The sequence below is a fragment of the Diospyros lotus genome, chromosome 6, assembly GCF_014633365.1.
Source record: "Diospyros lotus cultivar Yz01 chromosome 6, ASM1463336v1, whole genome shotgun sequence".
Taxonomy (NCBI): domain Eukaryota; kingdom Viridiplantae; phylum Streptophyta; class Magnoliopsida; order Ericales; family Ebenaceae; genus Diospyros; species Diospyros lotus.
Window position 1 is genome coordinate 8,143,977 of NC_068343.1, and position 19,824 is coordinate 8,163,800.

Genomic DNA, 19,824 nt, shown 5'->3' on the forward strand with positions numbered 1-19,824 from the left:
TTGCTTCTGAAACTTGAAGTCCAAGAGAAGTATGGCCGCCAAGGAAGCCTTGTCGTCGGAAGTCAACCCAAGCCTCACCCGGAGCTGCCGACAGCACCTCGTTCACCATCACCGGCCATAAACTGAACGGCCAGAACTGCTTACAGTGGTCCCAGTCAGTATTGATCTTTGTTTCTGGGAAAGGGAGAGATGAGGATCTCACTGGTGAAGCCATGCAGCCAAAGAAAGAAGACCCGAAGTATCGATCGTGGAAGACAAAGAACAATCTCGTTATGTCATGGCTCCTCAATTCCATGATGAATGAAATTGGAGAAAACTTTCCCCTTTACAAAACTGCTGCAGAGGTCTGGAAGGCTGTAAATGAGGCATATTCGCATGTTGAGAACACATCCAAGCTGTTCCAGATCGAATGTGTTCTTCATGATCAACAGCAAGGAGATCTCACCATTACACAGTATTTTAGATTCTCAATTAGCACTGGCAGCAGTTAGATATGTTCAAGGAACACAAATGGAAGTGCCTGGAAGATGGTCTGCACTATAAAAAGATTGTGGAGCAGACGCGTCTGTATATGTTCTTAATTGGACTGAATAAGTACTTGGACAAAGTTTGTGGCAGAATCCTATCTACAAGGCCAACTCCTAGCCTCCAAGAAGCCTTTGCTGAAGTGAGGTGTGAAGAAAGTAGAAAGAAGGTCATGTTGGGGACCCAAAATCCACCTTCCAAAGCGGCTGCTCTTGCTGCCCGTGGGAGTCACCCCTCATCAAACCACAGCAAACAAAAGAAGGATCAGCCAAAATGCGAGTATTTTCATAAACTTAGCCACATGAAGGATAAATGTTGGGATTTATACGGCAAACCAGCGGACATGAAGCCAACAAACCGAAGATAAAGTAGGGGGAACGTGGTGAATTCGGAGGAAAGGACCAACTCCCCCAAAACAGCCCCTTTTAGCAAAGATCAAATGGAGTTTCTGCAAAAAAAATTTGGCCAGCCACGAGGCAGCCCCTCCTCCTTGATCATTGCAACCAGAACCGTGGCCCATAAAGGTAACATCCTTCATGCACTCAATGTTAAAAGAAATCATTCAAATGTATGGATTGTAGATTTCGGAGCTTCAGACCATATGACCAGAGACTCAAGGCTATTTACTCAAATCAACCCATGTAGAGAAAAGTGGATAGTACGGATTGGTGATGGAACACAATCCTAAGTGGCCGAAGTAGGAACAGTGAAGTTAACTGAGAATTTTTCCCTTCACTCGATGTTGTTTGTTTCAAAATTGGACTGCGATTTATTATCCATCAGCAAATTTACTTAGGATTATAATTGTGAAACTAAATTTTTCAAAAATTTGTGTGAATTTCAAGATTTGGATTTGGAGAGGACAATTGACAACACTAGGTAGTGTTCAGAGTTATACCTACTCACCAGCAATAACTCTCCAAGAGGACAAGATCTGCAAGTTGGTAACCTGGGATTTCGGAGTTCCTCTTTTAATGTTTCATTCCCAGTTCTAATAATCAAGCCATGCTTTGACATTTTCATTTAGGGCACCCGAATTTTGCATATCTTGAAAAGTTGTTCCCTTTATTATTCAAGAATAAAAATTCAAATTTGCTTCACTGTGAGGTGTGTCAATTGTCAAAGCATACTCGCAGTTCCTCTCAAACTCAGCCATATAAACTTTCTCACTCATTTGCCATATTTTATAGTGATGTATGGAGTCCCTCTCACATAAGACGTGTTTTGGGCTCTCGATGGTTTGTGTCATTTATTGATGACCACACTCAGTTAACATGGGTATTCCTCATAAAAGAAAAATCGAAGGTTGGTCAAGTCTTCAGAAACTTCAATGTCATGATACAAACTCAATTTCATTCAAAAATTCTAATTTTGCAGGTAGACAATGCCAAAGAATATTTCAGCTCTGTCTTGAGTGATTATCTTTTAAGCTAGGGAATTATTCATCAAAGTTCTTGTGTCAACGCTTCTCAACAAAATGGTATTGCCAAATGGAAAACCAACACCTTCTCGAAGTTGCCGGTCTATCATGTTTTCCACTAATGTTCCAACACATTTTTTGGGGGATGCCGTTCTCACAGCCATCTACCTAATTAATCAAAGGCCTTCTCGAGCCCTAAAGTTTCAAACTTCTCCCAAGCTCTCTTAACTGTCTACCCACATTCTTGGTTTGTGTCCACTATTCTGTTAGAATCCCTATTCGTAACACATACTAGCGACGTAAAAGGGGTGGAGAAATAGAGCAGTTAAGGAAGAAAACGCAAAGGTAGAAGAGTCACATTTAGTAGGAGGGGAATAAAAAAACTCACATGGCTGTTGCAACAGATTAGGGAATGCGTATAAAAGGAAGTGAATAGGAGAGAGAGAGGTAGCTAGAGAATTCTGAAGGAGTCATGGGAGAGGAGGCCCTCTCAAATAGGCCTATATTGTTTTTTTTTTCCCCTTGTTCATAGCTTGTAATTGGAGATCCTTATTGTTGATTGAGGAATTTTATCATTTTTTTTTTGTGAGAAGTCTATCATTTTGGTATCAAAGCACCAATCCATAGGGATGACTGTCTTTGAAAGAGTGGGTGAGCTGGAGGAAAGATTGGAAGGTTACCACCAGCAGATGGAGGGGCGTATGGCGGGTCTGCAGGAGGGATTGGAATCGGTGAGGACTGAATTCCAAAGGGCGCAAAATATAGAGAAGAACATGGCGGTGATGTTGGACCAATTCAACCTCTTGATGGCGCCATGGGAGGAGCAGGAGAAAGAGAGGAAAGGACAAACCTTCGGGTTCCTCTTTATCAATTGAGCTAATGCTGAAAACAAGAGGGAGGAGTAGGGAAGTAGGCAATGGAGTCAATGGAGTTGGGTGACAAGACACACGTTGTCAGCGCCTAGAAATGCCAATTTTCGAGGGTGATGTGTTAAAATACATTTGTACTAGATTAGGGCTTGAAATGTAAGAAATGTGTTATGTTTTATTTTCTGTTCTAGTTCTTCTAGAAGGGCATGTTTCTAGAAGGCTGCCCGAGTTAGTTTTAAACTGCCATCTTGGGGCAGTCGGTCAGACTGTAACTTCCGCCCCTATAGCTTATAAATAGGGGTCGGGAGGTAGGCTTTTAGATATAGCTTTCAGTTGTCTTTTTACAAACTATCTTATGCGAGTATGTGTTGTGTGAAAGAGGATATCTTTCGAGTTTACAACTCTGTATAGCTTTCAGGTTTATAGGCTAGGAGAGAGTTGGGTTTTGTGGCACATGTCATCGTGTATTGATATTCAAAGATAGTGGAGAAAGCTAAAGGCAAAGCCAATCTGAATGTAGGTCTCATTCGAGACCGAACCAAGATAAATTTTCTTGTGTTGTTTGTTGTTCTTGATTATTTCTTGTTTGTTTTCTGCTCTATTGTTGTGTTGTGAATCATAGAGATTGTCAGGGAGTGTTTGGGTGATTGAGAGATCATAGTGAGAGGTGAGATCTAGGGTAACATGATGATTCGGATGGTTGGGCTTTCTGGGCTAAGTGATACTTCGTTGTAAACCACCTGACGGAGGCAGAGAAATTAGAGTCCGCGGCTTTGTGTTTCAAAGGAGGAGCCCTTTTGTGGTTCTAGGGGGAGCAATGGAGACGAAGAGTGAGAGCTGGGAGGAGCTAAAGGGGCTGCTAAGGAATTGCTTTAGGTCCATGTAGGAAGGCATGGTGGAGGAGAGATATCTAGCTCTCTGACAATGGGGATACGACAAAGATTACCACCTTTGCTTCAGAACTCTAGCATCACCGACCGAAGACATGCCTGAAGCTAAGCTGGAAGGGTGCTTCATAAATGGGTTGAAACCCGATACAAGGGCAGAGATCAGGGTATTAAGGCCTACTGGCCTGGAGCAGATAATGGACTTGGCCCAATGGATTGAGGATCGAAACCCGATTATCCAAGGAAGTAATCTCGGGTCCGGCCCAAATAAAGGTCAGGCCCTTTCAAATGCGATCCCAAATTACTAGAGAATTGCGATCCCTCCACCTTCAAATCCTTTCCCCAAATCTATAACACCCAACCCTGTTCCCTCATACAGGTCTCCAACCGCCAGAAAGTTTAACAACCCACCTTTCAAACGACTTAGTGAAAGTGAGCTGCAAGCCAAATGTGCAAAGGGATTATGTTTTCGTTGCGATGAAAAATACACAATTGGGCACAAATGCAGGAATAAGGAGCTATATGTGATGGTCATATATGAAGAAGAGAAGGAGGAAGAGGGAATGATGGGAGAAGCGCAGACAGTGGAGTCAGGCGAGCTGGAGGACACGATTAAGGAGGGTGAGATGGTGGAATTGTCGTTGAATTTCATGGTAGGCCTAACTCCACCACAAATGATGAAGGTAAAAAGGGAAGGATGGTGGGTGGAAAGTTTGGGTGGACTCTAGGGCTTAAAACAAGGTCGTCTCTAATATTGCTTGGGGAAAACGAACTCGTGTTGTATTAGATGTTGCATGTGGAGTTGCTAGCTTTGGAGGCTTTATGTTTGAAAGAGATGTTTTGACCCTGTCATTTGCCCCAAAAGATGAATAGGAAGCGCATGTTCAGTTTGCACTTGAAAGAGGAATGCCTGCTATATCAGCAGTAATGGGCACTAAGATACTTCAATTCCTAGGCAGAGTCTTTGATGTTGTCCACTGTGCAGGTTGTTGGGTCCCCTGGCTTATTGAAGGTGGTAAACTTCTATCAGAGCTAAATCGCGTATTGCGACCCAGTGGTTTCTTTATTTGGTCTACTACTCCTATTTACCATAAACCTCTTGAAGAATTCACCATAGGCTATCAACATTGGAAATAAGTGGTGATTAAATCATATCTAATTGAAATAGGGATAAACTCGTCATTTGTCAGGAATGTTATGGACATGAAAGCTATCTATGGAGGATTTGTTGCTACTCTAAGAGACTTGAAGGTGTGGGTCATGAATATGGTGCCAATAGACTTTCTAGATACGCTACCTTTAATTTATGAACGAGGTATGTTTGGAATTTACCATGATTGGTGTGAATCATTTAGCAGCTATCCTAGATCTTATGATCTTCCCCACGCGGACCATCTCTTCTCCAAAGTTAAAAAGAGATGCAATTTAGTGGTCGTGGTTGCTGAGGTTGATTAGATTCTAAGACCAGAGGGGAAACTTATTGTTCATGACAAGGTGGAGATCATCAACAAGGTGGAGAAAAGGATTAGGAGGGTGGTGTACAAGCTATCTCTACCACCCTCTTGTGCAACTCACCTCGTATTTCACGTCTCCCAGCTCCGAAAGGTTGAAGGAGCAGTGCAAGAGGCCACCACTATCCGTGATCAACTAGTTGTAGAACTGGAAATGAAAGTAGAACCAAAAATCCTACTGGCGGTAAGGCCAGACATGGGAAATAACCTGAGGAGCCTCGACACTCTTATTCAATGGAAGGGGTTCTCCCCCCCCCCCCCCCCCCCGAAGGCCACTTGGGAACTGTATAATTAGATACTACATCAATTTCCTGAGTTTCACCTTAAGGACAAGGTGAATCTCATGGGCAAGTAATGTTAGAATCCCTCTTCATCACACATACTAGTGACGTAAAAGGGGTGGAGAAGCAGGGGCAGTTAAGGAAGAAAATGCACAGGCAGAAGAGTCACATTCAGTTGGAGGGGAATAACAAACTCATGAGGTTGTTGCAACAGATTAGGGAATGTGTAAAAGGAAGAGAATAGGAGAGAGAGAGGTAGCTAGAGAATTCTAAAGGAGTCGTGGGAGAGGTGGCCCTCTCGAATAGGCCTATATTGTTTTTTTTTTTCCTGTTCATAGCTTGTAATTGGAGATCCTTATCATTGATTAAGGAATTTTATCATTTTTTTTGGTGAGAAGTCTATCATATTCCTCTTAAAGTGTTTGGATGTACAGCCTTCATACACATTCATCTTCATAATCGTGGAAAGTTCGATCCTCAAGCCATCAAGTGTATATTTTTGGGATACTCACCAAATCAAAAGAGGTATAAGTGTTTTCTCCTTCCACCTAGAAATACTACCATTCTATGGATGTCACTTATCTTTGAAAATCAGCCCTTCTATCCCAATCCTACCATCTAGGAGGAGAGTGAGTTTACCAAGGAATGTCAGTCTTGGAATGTTGAGATTTTCTCTAATCATACTCCTTTTACACCCTTGCCTCCAAACTCTATGGTCATTTGTACCTCCCTATCCAATCCAGCTACCCAAAATCCAAGAGGCTCCTTCCTAATATGAGCAACATCTTCCATCTAACCCTACCAAAGTTGACTCACCAACAACTACAGAGCTTTGTTTCTACTTTAGGAAAGGAAATACTCAAGATCAGGGAGAACACCGATCACTGACAAAACCTAACCAACAATCCAACCCAGATTCAATGAATGAAGGTAACACTATTTCTAAAAATATTTTTCTAGTGAAACACCTAAGAATAACTTGAGTTGGCCAATTACACTAAGAAAGGGAGTGAAATTATGCATGAAACATCCTCTTCATAATTACATTTCTTACAAGAGTTTCTCACCAAATTTCTGACCATTTGTTACTAGTTTGGATATAATTCAGGTCCCTACCAACATTTAAGAGGCTCTAAAGATCCCTCATGAAAGGCTGCAATTTTGGATGAGATGCGTGCCCTAGGGAAGAATCGAACCTGGGAAGTCACTAATCTACCTTCAAGTAAAAACCCAGTTGGATGTAAATAGATTTTCATAGTGAGGTATAAGGAAGATGGGAGTATTAACATGTATAAAGCACGCCTTATTGCAAAAGGTTTTGTCCAATCTTATGGTGTTGATTACCAAGAAACCTTTGCACCTGTGGCCAAACTCAATACCATTCGGGTTCTCCTATCTCTAGTTGCAAACTTGGATTGGCTTTGATTCAACTTGATGTGAAGAATGCATTCTTGAATGGTGACTCAGAAGACGAAATGTATATGAAGATTCCCCTAGGTTTTGAGACACAAGCTACAAAGAATCAAGTGTGCAAGTTGAAAAAATCCATATATGGCCTTAAGTAGTCACCAAGAGAGTGGTTTGAAACATTCACAAGAGTGGTAAAATTTAATGGTTACTCCCAATGTCAAGCCGACCACACTCTATTCATGAAGAGGTCTTTAAAAGGTAAATGTCTATATTGATTGTATATGTTGATATTATTGTTACAGGTGGTTTCATAGAAGAAATGGGTGGCCCAAAGAAAATCTTGCCAAAGAGTTTGAGAACAAAGCTTAAGGAAATATCCGGCACTTCCTAGGGATGGGGATGGTTAGATCTAGCAATGGAATATATGTGTCTCAAAGAAAATATGTCTTGGATCTATTAAAGGAATGCGGGATGCTTGGGTGTAAACCAACTGATACTCCAATGAAAGCTACCACCGAACTTGGAAGGGAAGAAAAGGGTGCTCTAGTTGATAAGGGCTAGTAACAAAGGTTGGTCAGAAGACTTGTATATCTATCTCAAACCCGACTAGACATCGGTTTTTCAGTCAGTATTGTGAGTCAATTCATGAGTGATCCAAGGGAAGAACATATGGAGGCAGTCTACAGAATCTTGAGATACTTGAAGCTAACTCTAGGGGTCTCTTCTTCAGGAAAGGTTCCAACCGAGGGGTAGAAATCTATAGTGACGCAGACTAGGCGGGTTCAATCACGGATCAGAGGTCAACATCCAGGTATTGCACCTATGTATGGGGCAACCTTGTTACTTGGAGGAGTAAGAAACAATAAGTGGTCTCTAGGAATAGTATAGAAGCAAAATTTCACACCATGGCTCATGGTATTTGTGAGGGGATTTGGATAAAAAGATTATTGGAAGAACTCAAAGTCAAGATTGAAGGCCCTATGAAACTCTTCTATGACAACCAATCTGCCATCAATATTGCCAAGAACCATGTACAATATGACAAGACTAAGCATGTGGAAATTGATCGTCATTTTATCAAGGAGAAAATTGAAGGGAATGTCATTGAACTTGCCTACACCCCAACAAATTCTCAGGTTGCAAACATCCTAATTAAAGCATTGCCTTGAAAATGCTTCGATGACCTAAGTTTCAAGCTTGGGATGAACAATATCTTCACCCCAGCTTGAGGGGGAGTGTAGAAGATCAAATATCTCAGCATTTAAGTCACAAAATCTTCTCTATTTTAGGCTATGTACAGTTAAGATTCTATCTAGGAGGATTTACAGCTTCTTTGACTTTGTTTGTTTTCTTTTTCAATTGATTGATGATTCTTAGGAGATCACAATCCATTAGGGAAGTGATTTGTAATCTCCTTTTGTGTATGTATAGAGACTAGCCATGTACAGTTAATCAACGAATGAAAGAGAATTCCTTTCTCCACACTTTTCACATGTCCAAACTATCTCAATCACAAGCCGTGCATCCTATCTTCAATGGGTGCCACTCCAACCTTTATTTTCAGTATGTGCATTTCAATAGCAGTGAACATTTATGGTAACATCACCTTCTTAGTCAGACTAATATTTTTCATATGTTGATATTTAACTGTTCAACTATAACAAAAATAGTCTTACAAAATTCCTCCTCAACTTGAAAGAGATTTTATGCTTGCATAAAATGCTGAACACACTTTTCCACTTTAACCATCCTATCTTAATCTTATGGGTAACTTTCTTAATGATCTCTCATTCTTTTAGAACAATTGATTCTAGATAGCTAAAGTGATACTTTCTAGGAACAACTTGACTTATAAGTCTCACCATGATATCTAAACCCTAAACCCATCGGAATGTGAAACAAATATATATATTACAAAGTGCCATACTCTACAAGACATTCAATTTTAAGCAGCAACATACCAAGTCTTGATCCCACTTATATGGAGTCAACTACATGAATTCTAGCTTCTCAGTCATTTCTATCTATGGTTTTTTTTCTACAAGGTTCATATAACTAATATTATACCTAAGTGTCTCACACTAAGCTTTTTTGGGTCATCCTCTATCTCTTTCAGTACACTTTTTCATTCCATCCACTCTCCTTAAAAGAGTCTCTATTGATCTTCTTCTCACACGATCAGATTATCTTAATCGTGTCTCACACATTGTATTTTCAATATAAACCACTTTGACTTTATTATGAATAACATAATTTTATCTTCTCTTGTATGGCCACACATCCATCTTACTTTTTTTTACTCAATACCATCTTAGCATTCTCATCTCCTTCATACTCATATTTTGCATATGTTGGAGCTTTACTGCCCAACATTTTATCATAGAAAAAAGTTAGTCCTTTAAAATTTTTCTTCTAGTTTTAATTGAAATTTTCCCATCATATAAAAAACCAAATGCACCTTTCCATTTTGACCATTCAACCTTAATTATGTAAGTAATATCCTCATTAATCTCCCCATCTTTTTAGATGATTAATCCAAGATATCTACATTGGTTTTTTCTTGGTATGACTTGATCTTCTAGTTTTACCAATAACATCATTTATGCTTACATTTTTACTAAACTTATATTCCATTTATTTGTTTTTCACTCTACTTAACTTAAAACCTCTAGACTCTAAAATGTTCCTCCATATTGTCAAGCCTCGAAGATGAGGTCTGGACAAGTCAGGAAATTGAGAAGAATTTCAAGAACAAGAATAAAAATTGGGGTAGGAACATAGGGAATGCAAGAGAATTGAGAGAGAGAGATTTAGAAGGGAAGAGAGAGATTGAAAGAGAGAAAAGTTTCTATTATTTCTCAATCGATATCCAACTTCTTACAATCGACCCCTTTTATAGACTACTCCTTTTAGTTGAAAGGAAAACTGAAAGAGTACAACTTGCATAGCAGTCTAATTAGTACAAGTGGCTTATCCTTTATTCTCCAAAAAACCTAATCTACCCCTGGGGTTATAACATTTCCCCTTCCCTTAAGAAAATTCTTGTCCCCGAGAATTTAGAACAATTGTGCCTTCTTCATCACCCAATTCCCATCGGTTCTTCTTCTTCGTTTTCATTCTCTATTCCTTCCATGTTAAGTAAATGTCTTTGGTATCGGTGGCCGAGGCTAAATTTATCTCCACACTTATAACATTATCCTAACTTCGGTCTCTACTCCATAGTAATGATTTGGCTGCATTAGGATTGGGATAAACCTTAGAATTCACATTCACTTGATTCCCTTCCAATGATTGGAGCCAAGATCTGCTGTCCCATTTTGCTGTCCCCTTCCCTGTCCAGCCAATGAGAATCAGCCACATCACCCATTTTTAAATAGTAATTTTTGCAAAAAAGTTATAAAATCAAACAAAAAAATTATAAAATCAAATAATAACATATATATAATCAACATATATTTCATTTATAATTTTTTTGTTTGATTTTATAACTTTTTTGCAAAAATTACTATTTAAAAAATGGGTGATGTGGCTGATTCTCATTGGCTGGACAGGGAAGGGGACAGCAAAATGGGACAGCAGATCTTGGCTCCAATGATTGATAGAACAAAGGCTAAACTTCCGTTGCGATTGTGTATTTATTGAAAATCACTTCCAATGTAAGCTTATGTAGCTTTGCCTTCTTAGCTGCTTGTTTCACTGTTATAGGCATCATTATCTTAACCATAGTCTCAATTCATCTTTTAACCCACTAATAAAACTTGATACAAAATATAGTTCAGTTAGGCTAGGCTATGAGGTCCACAATAGAGACCTTAGTTCTTCGAATTTCATTTGATATTCCATCAACGAACCTTCTTGTCTTAATTTGTTGAATTCCCCAACTACATCGGCCATATTCTTTTCACCAAATCGATCACACAATCCTCAACAAACTCAGTCCAACTAGCCTCATTTCCCTTGGCTTGGGCCCTTGGTACCATGAGTCAGCCATATCGTTGAGATAGGTTGCTGCCAAGGTAATCCTTTGCCCTTTGGCGACACGATAGAATTGAAAGAATCTTTCACAACAGCGGATCCACCACCTTGGTTTCAGCCCCTCGAACATGGGAATCTCTAACCGTGGCATTGGTGTGTGGATAGGAGTGTGGGAGGAAGATCCCAATACCTGAACACCCTGTTCCAGTGTAGGTTGATCCTCTGTTTCCAACCCTTTGCCGGGCCTAGGGAGAATGCCATCACGAGGCCAAATCAGGTTGGAATTTGTCCTTGGAGGAAAGTTTGATGGCAGTCGAAATTGGGGTAACAATGCCAGCATGTTGAACATGCGATTAATTTTTTGGCCATATTGCTCCACAACCTCCTTGTTCTTTTCCAATTCTCGCACACTATCCTTGATGGCTAAAATTTCTTCCCTACTTTGGCACATGGCCTCCTAGGTTTGCAACATGCCAACTTCTAGTGCCTCCATCCTTGCTTCCAGTTGCTTCATCCTGGTCCCCTCAACCATCCTTTGATTGAATCACGATCTGGGTTAAAATAGAGTGCTCAATTCGACCTAACTACTACTCAACCCCAAACGCCCACTAATCGGAGTTCTTGCTAGCCAACAATCTCTTGACTTCTACCTTCGAGTTGTGCCTACACGTTCACCATTACCCTCTCCTTAGTCGGGGATCGTTTTCTGTTGCAATCTTGGGATTTCGCCGAGAACCGACAGAAATTAATTGCGGGCAAGACAAGTTGAAAACCCAAGACTTCTTGTTAACCTCCTATGACCCAATCGATCCTAGGTTGGTCTCGATCAATCGAACCGAGAATTGCTGCTCTGCCTTCAAGTCCACTAAGAATTGATTGAAGGAACTTGCCTAGCTTGCTTCACCTTTAAACGTCAAACAAGAATTACTAGAATTTCAGCCAAAAGCTGCCTATAATCGCAATTGTCATTGATTACGATTAGCAATTGCTCAAGAATCTACACTTGCCTCAATTGCAATTCAATGGTCGAGAATTCCCGACTTTGCTTTGCCTTCACACACCTTCAAGTTCGAATCTTACGTATTGCTACAAAAGCCTTCAAATCCTCGGCCGAGAATTCAGAATTCACCACTAAGGAACATTGGGCTATGATACCAAATTTGTCGAGCCCCGAGATGAGGTCTGGACAATTCGGGAAATCAAGAAGAATTTCAAGAACAAGAACAAAAACAAAAATTGGGGTAGGAACTGCGGGAATGAGAGAGAGAGAGAGAGAAGTTTCTGTTATTTCTCAACCAATATCCAACTTCTTACAATCAGCCCCTTTCATAGACTACTCCTTTCAGTTGAAAGGCAAACTGAAAGAATACAACTTGCATAGCAGCCTAATTAGTACAAGTGGCTTATGTTTTATTCTCCAAAAAACCTAATCTACCCCTGGGATCGTAACACATATCTTGATTTTAGTATTCATGCCTTCTTTTATCTCATCCACCAACACAATGTCATATACAAATAGCATGCACCACAACACCTTTACTTAGATATGTTTAGAGAGTTCATCAATTCTTAAGAAAAGAAAAAAATATATAATATATTTCCATTAAGGAAGTTGTTCGAGCGAGATCAACACTTGGTTCCAACAAAATCTGGTCTATTTTAGTATTATATATAGGTTAAAAAAGACGATTAAATATTTCTTTCTAAGAAAAGACTACCCAAGCCAATGTAAGACAGACCTCTCTCCCATTATTATCCAGGACATTCCCCAAGAACAATAGGAAAAGAAAGAAAATTAACCATGGTAATTTAGATTTCACTTCGGCACTTTGTTTAACTTTTCAATATATAATGCATGTTACTTCATATTTCTTTGTTAATATGTCCAGTAATTTCATGTTTGAAATGGATACTATTTCATGCGTCTTCAACTTAAACTTCTTAAGAGAAATAATTCTGAAAAAAAAAAAAGGGAAAGAAAGTAACATACACTGTAAAGGAAAGCTTTCCGTGCAATGTCTGATATTGTGAGATGATTTTGGCTGGCATAGAGTATAACAAATTGTTATAGCAGATTAAAAATAAATAAAAAATCTAACCTAGTATATAGCTAATTGCAACCAACATATGCAAGAAGAAACTAGTTAAACATAAGTACAGGTTGGGTGGATGGAAAAGAACAACGGAAGTCCTAAACATAGGTGGAAATCATTTGAGTGCAGTTTTTGTCTCAATACTTGGTTTGACTTAGTATATCATGAACGACAAGGACAAAGAGTGGATTTTTGGCATGCCATAACACAACAATTAACAGTTTCAATTTAACTTGAAGATAAGAGGAAGAATATCCTTGTTCTCAAGCACTGGTAATTAAATGGAAGATAGGTGGAGTGTCCTGAGACTTCAAAGCCCTTTATTCAATATCAAAGGCCACGCTCAAATAACCAATATCCTAGGCTTCGTTTTTCTAGGGAATTATCTTTTTTATGTTAGCATCCAATGATGACAAGCAGAATGTAGATTAAATTTTGTGACACCACAAGTTTCTCCCCCAATGATACCAGCAATTTTCTGCACAAGCCTACTTGGTTGTCAAGTTAATTATCCTAAAGACCAGATGTTAAACTAGCATGCTCAAGCCATACATGAATATCTGGGGCAAGGGCTGGGGAGAGAGAAAACAAAGTAATCTAGAGTGCTATTCCATAACATTAGCAAGAACAATGTGGAGAAGTTTTTGATGGTCATTCACCAGATTACAATTAATAAGAAGTATGCTTCTTCCTATACATTTATAATCACTTTATTTGTCATTCATCAAAACACACACACAGACACATGAGGAATTCAGACATTAGGTCCACATAAGATGGTTAAGAGGAGACAACTACACCCAATATTAATCAACAAGTCCGGAGTGCCTTTCTCTCGTGAGAATTCAACTGACCCTTTCAAATGCTGCTCTTGTAGTTGCGCCTGGAGCTGATGGTCAGCTAAAATTCCGGATGAACCAAGGGAAGAAAGCTTTTCCTTCAAAACAGATGCTGAAAAGATCTTATCTTAGCATAGTAAAGAGATTATCACAAGGCTGATTAATATCTCATTTCTGTTCAGTACAAATTAAATGGCTTTCTGTTACTTTTCTCTCTCCTTTAGACATCAAAATTCTTTTTCCTTTTTTCAGTGGACAGTTCACATCACAACTATTATAGTGAAAAATTTAACAAAATAGAGGTGGCATACTTGCTAGCAATATGATTAATGGCACATAAAAAAAGCCTAATTCACCATCAGTCAAAGGTTTACAAAATGAAGTGCACTGGAACCAGAATGATGCAGTGAAAAACTGGCATAAGAATTTATGATCCTTTCAATTCCCAAAAATTTCATTTGCATGTTTACACAAAAGTCAAACACCATCATCAACTGCACCTTATCCTAACTAAGTTACGGCCGATAGTGCGACGTTCATTCCATCAATTGACTTCTAAAAATCACATTGACAATACAAATCCATGCAAAAGAGCAAGCAAAATTTTATGTTGAATGCTCTTCCTAACACAACCCTCTAATGAGGGAATGATGTGATAAATTTCCAACACCGTCTCATATGAAAATGTTTTATAAGATGGTGGTGAATGAAGATAATATGGTCGCGTTACATCTCATGGTTGATATTGTGAAACCAACCAGTGGAACCATGACTTACACAAAAGCCAATACCCAATAAAACCATGTGGTTTAGGAATAAACATTATTAATTAGCAAATTAGCTCTGTAAACCACTGTAAACCAGTACCTTAAGACAAGATAATACCTTCAATTATAAAAATCTCTGAACTCCAAATAATCCAGAGTAAATACTAAATGTAATCAAATGACTCCTAATCACTTTAGATATTAATCAAAGGATTCCTCACTGTAAAACAGAACCATAGGGTCCAGTCCAAATATCCAAACTCAGTCAAAATAAAATTGGAATGTGCATCAAAGTTAAAGACATAATCTAAAAATCAGGCAGCTAATATTAGGCAGTTACTGGTGAGAGTACATGTTATTTTCTATAATCCAAGGAATTCGACTATTTAGCCATAAAAAATAAAATCCTGAATCAGATGAAAACAGATTGCAGTTCACATTCATGAATCTTCTACACATTTAAATCTAACATTTCCCTCAAAAGCTACAAATGGCATAATCCCAATATGAAGTGGCTTTCTTTTACAATCTAAGTACTTCCATTTTCTCCATGATAATACCACTACTTGGTTGAAAACAGGTTTTGTTGGTTGTCCTAGAAAATGAAGGGAGCCAGGATTGTTTTCCAGTGTGCAAACTTGTTACTTGGTTAAGACTGTTGGAGAGAATGAGACATCTCGGTTGTAGTCTCATTCTTGTGTTGCTGGTTGTGTGTTCTGCTGTGTTGTATCTTGGATGGTTGTATTATTTAGTTGTAGTTCTGTTTGTGGCAGAATATTTGTTAGTTGCGTTTGTTATGTTTGTTTAGTTTTGCTGTTAAGGCTATATATATGTGTTAGCCTCTCGGTTGTTATGAAGAGATTTAATTTCTCATTAATCAAATATTTGGACGAGGTACTTTCTCTCAGATCTTCCAGTTTTCATTCAATTTCATTTTGTTTCATGGTATCAGAGCCATCGCGACTTGCGTCCATGGCTTCTTCTGATTCGACCTCGTCTCCTTCATTATCTTCTGCTGCTTTGTTTGATTTTGCTTCGGTATCTAAGGCGTTCAGTTTTGCACCTACAAAACTGGACTTAAACAATTACCTCTACTGGAAGGCACAGATCTTAACTACAATTAGAGCTTACGATCTGCTGCCTTTCATAAATAAAACTGATCTACCGCCTAAGTATGTTCAATCGAGTGATGCTGAACCTAATTCGGAACCAGCAGTTAATCCTGAATTCCTACGGTGGATGCGATCAGATCAGCTTCTTCTAGGATGGCTGTTTTCGACAATTGATAAGGAGGTAATTGGACAAGTCATTCATTGTGAATCTGCAGCAGAGGTATGGAATACTCTTGAAAATTTGTTTTCTCGACAAACGGTTGCTCGTTCCTTTCAATTGAAACAGCAACTTAGGTCTCTTAAGAAAGGTGATATGACTATCACTGAATATATTCTTAAGATCAAGACTATTAATCATGCATTAACAACAATTGGAGAACCATTGAATGATCAAGATCTATTAATGACAGTTCTGCATGGATTAGGTGAAGATTATGAAACTGTTGTTGGCTTAATTACGTATCAGATGAATGATATTGACCTTGAAAAAGTTCAATATCTCTTAATGATGCATGAACAAAGGTTATCTTCGAAGAACATGGAGATATCTAGTGGATTGCCTAAATTTGATTCAGCTGCTGCTATGAATGTAAGCTATGCTCCACAACAGCCTAGAAATAACGGTGGAAATAATAATAGTAGAGGAGGTTTTCAAGGTTTTCAAAACAGAGGAGGAAGAGGAAATGGTTTTAGAGGAGGTAGAGGCAGAGGCCGATTTTCTGGAAAAAGGTTTTACTGTCAACTCTGTGGAAAACCAGGCCACTTAGCTGATCGTGGTTACCATCGGTTTGATAGCAGTTTTCAACGTCCCTCTTTTGGTAGAGGTGGAAATGAATCAAGTTCTCAGGCCTTTGTAGCGTCTCATGAGGGTAATGGAGCTTTCTTGACAGATTTAGGGTTTACTCAAGAGACTCATCATGGCTTTCCTCCTTCTCAGTTGAATGAACAATATCCGTCTTCTTTTTCGTCATCTTATCAACTAGGCGATACTTCTTGGTGTGTAGACTCTGGAGCTACAAACCATATCACTTCTAGTCTTCAAAATCTATCTCTTCATTCTCCCTATGGTGGTAATGACAAAGTAGCCGTAGGAAATGGTAAGGCTCTTCCTATTGCTCACATTGGCACTGGTACTATCCTTACTCAAACCAATCCTCCTTCTGTTCTTTCCTTATCTCAAGTTCTTCATGTTCCTTGCATGAAAAAGAATCTCATGAGTGTTTCACAGCTTACTAATGATCATAATGTAATTGCTGAATTTCACTCTAACTTTTGTTTGATCAAGGACAAGGCCTCGGGCAATGTGCTACTTCAAGGAGTTCTTAAGAATGGCCTCTATCAGCTGGATCCAGCATTTGTTCATGCTACTTCTTCTACTGCTCCTAGCTCCTCTAGTGCTGCCTTTCCTTCAAATTCGTCAATGTCTTCCATGACAAATGTCTGTTGTTTAGCAAACTGTAATAATGTTCAACGAACTTGTAATAAATCCAGCATGTCTTGCACTGATAGACTTTGTAAACAGTGGCATGCTAGGTTGGGACATCCCTCTTTTCTGTATTGAAACAAGTTCTTAATAAAATCAGTATTCCTTGTTCATCTACTGATTTGTCATTTTGTGACTCATATAAATTGGGTAAACTTCATCAGCTACCCTTTGCAACTTGTCCTATTACAGCAACTCATCCCCTAGAATTGATATATTCAAACTTGTGGGGTCCTGCTCCTATGTTATCCATTGAGGGCTATAGGTATTACATTATCTTTGTTGATGCCTATACTCGATATACTTGGTTGTCTCCAATGAAATTAAAGTCTGAAGCCTTGTCTATTTTCAAAACTTTTCATAAGTTTGCTGAGTTGCAATATTCTTTCAAATTCAAAGCTTTTCAAACCGATAATGGTGGAGAATTCAAAGCCTTTATACCCTATCTTCATAGTTGTGGCATTCAGTCTCGGTTCTCTTGTCCCTATACTCACCAACAAAATGGTGTGGCTGAAAGAAAACATAGACACATTGCTGAAATGGGACTTACTCTTTCAGCTCATGCTAACATGCCTTTGAAATATTGGGTTGAAGCTTTTCAAACTGCTGTCTACACTATCAATTTGCTACCAGCTTCACCACTTCAGTTTCTTACTCCCTTTGAGAAACTATATTGTAAACAACCGAGATATATGCACTTACAACCATTTGGTTGTGCTTGCTTTCCTTATCTAAGGTCTTATGCCAAGAACAAGTTTAATTTTCATTCTTCAAAGTGTGTGTTTCTTGGTTATAGTCAAATTCAGGCTGGATATAAATGTTTACATCCTTCAGGTCGAGTTTATATCACTCGATATGTTGTTTTCAATCCTGAGGAGTTCCCTTTTTCTTGCTTATTCTCTGTCAAATCTTCTACTCCTCATTCTGATTTTATTCCTAGTCTGTCTACTCATGTTTTACGTTCTTGTTCATCTTTTCCTCCTAGTCCTTTATCTTCAGTAACATCAGCACCGAGTTTACATGATTCATCTACTTCTATTGTTCCTACAGCTGCTCCTCTTGTTCCGGACCTGTCAGTTCCTGATTTGTCCAATTCTTCTTCTTCCTCTTCTCATGTTCCTACTGCTCCTCCACCAAGACAGTCTTTGACTCTTCCAACTCATCCTATGATTACTCGTGCAAAAGCTCGTCAACTTTCTCTTTCTTCTCCTTATGCTTTGGTGAGTTCTTTAGAACCTAACTCTGTTCAAGAAGCTCTCCAAGACCCTAACTGGACTAAAGCCATGAAGGAGGAATATTCAGCCTTAATTCGAAATAATACTTGGGAACTTGTTCCATTCTCTTCTGATATGAACTTGATAGGCTGTAAGTGGGTTTTCCGTGCAAAATATAATCCTGATGGTTCTCTTCTAAAGCATAAAGCTCGTCTTGTTGCCAAGGGTTTTCTTCAAACACCCGGCATTGATTTTGCTGAAACTTTCAGCCCTGTTATTAAGGCGCCAACCATCAGAGTTTTATTTTCTCTAGCTGTTACATATGGATGGGATATCCAGCAGGTTGATGTCAATAATGCATTCTTAAATGGTGATCTTGATGAGGCTGTTTTCATGTCTCAGCTAGAAGGTTTTCTTGATCAGTCCTGCCCTTCTCATGTTTGTAGATTGAAGAAGTCTCTTTACGGCCTTAAACAGGCTCTCGTGCATGGTATACTAAGCTTCGAACAGCTCTACAAAGTTGGGGTTTTCTTCGAGCTATCTCTGATGCATCGCTCTTTATTAAGAGAACTTCTGAATTTGTTTTGTTTGTCCTTGTTTATGTTGATGATATCTTAGTAACTGGATCCAGCTCCACTGCCTTGCATGATTTTATTCATGATCTTGACAACCATTTTGCATTAAAAACGCTTGGTTCGGTGAATTACTTTCTTGGGTTTGAAGCTTATCGGGATTCTACAGCCCTCTATCTAACTCAATCCAAATATACTCTTGATTTACTGACTAAGGCTGCTATGGCTGATTGCAAGCCTTGTGATGTTCTTCTTAGTTCAGCCACTATGTTTACAGATGAAGGTGATCTGTTTTCTAATCCCTCTCTATATCGGACAGTTGTAGGTTCTCTTCAATATCTTACCTACACCAGACCGGATGTTGCCTTTGTTGTCAACAAACTCAGTCAGTTTTTAAGCTATCCTAAGGATCAGCATTGGCAAGCTTGTAAGCGGTTACTTCGGTATCTCAAAGGAACCATTGGCTTAGGTCTGGTCTTCACTCCATCCTCTTGTGATTTACCTCTAAGTGTTTACACGGATGCTGACTATGCAGGTTGTAAACTCACCAGACGATCTACTAGTGGTTGGTGTGCTTTTCTCGGCAATAATCTGATTGTTTGGGGTTCTAAAAAGCAAACTGTCGTTGCTCGGTCCGTTGGAGAGGCGGAATATAGGGCAGTGACTCAAGGAGTCACTGAAGTCTTGTGGTTAAAGTCCCTCTTCCAAGAACTTGGGTTTTCCTGCTCTCAGCCTCCTATTCTTTGGTGTGATAACTTGGCTGCCAAATCTATCTCTAAAAATCCTGTTTTTCACTCTAGAACTAAGCACATTGAGATTGATGTGCATTTTGTTCGGGAAAAAGTTGAATGTGGTGCTGTTGAAAT

At 39.1% G+C, this 19,824-nt stretch overlaps 1 protein-coding gene across 1 annotated transcript in view; it reads right to left on the minus strand.

Annotated features, from left to right (window-relative positions):
- The window catches only part of LOC127804887 (uncharacterized), a 72,807-nt gene that overhangs the window by 25,236 nt on the left and 27,747 nt on the right, over nucleotides 1-19,824 (minus strand). Inside the window, exons 10-11 of the mRNA XM_052341971.1 lie at nucleotides 13,826-13,922; nucleotides 12,869-12,920 (exon numbers count right to left, since the gene is read on the minus strand). Of these exons, the coding sequence (XP_052197931.1) occupies nucleotides 12,869-12,920; nucleotides 13,826-13,922 (149 nt within the window). The remainder of the gene's footprint in view (nucleotides 1-12,868; nucleotides 12,921-13,825; nucleotides 13,923-19,824) is intronic.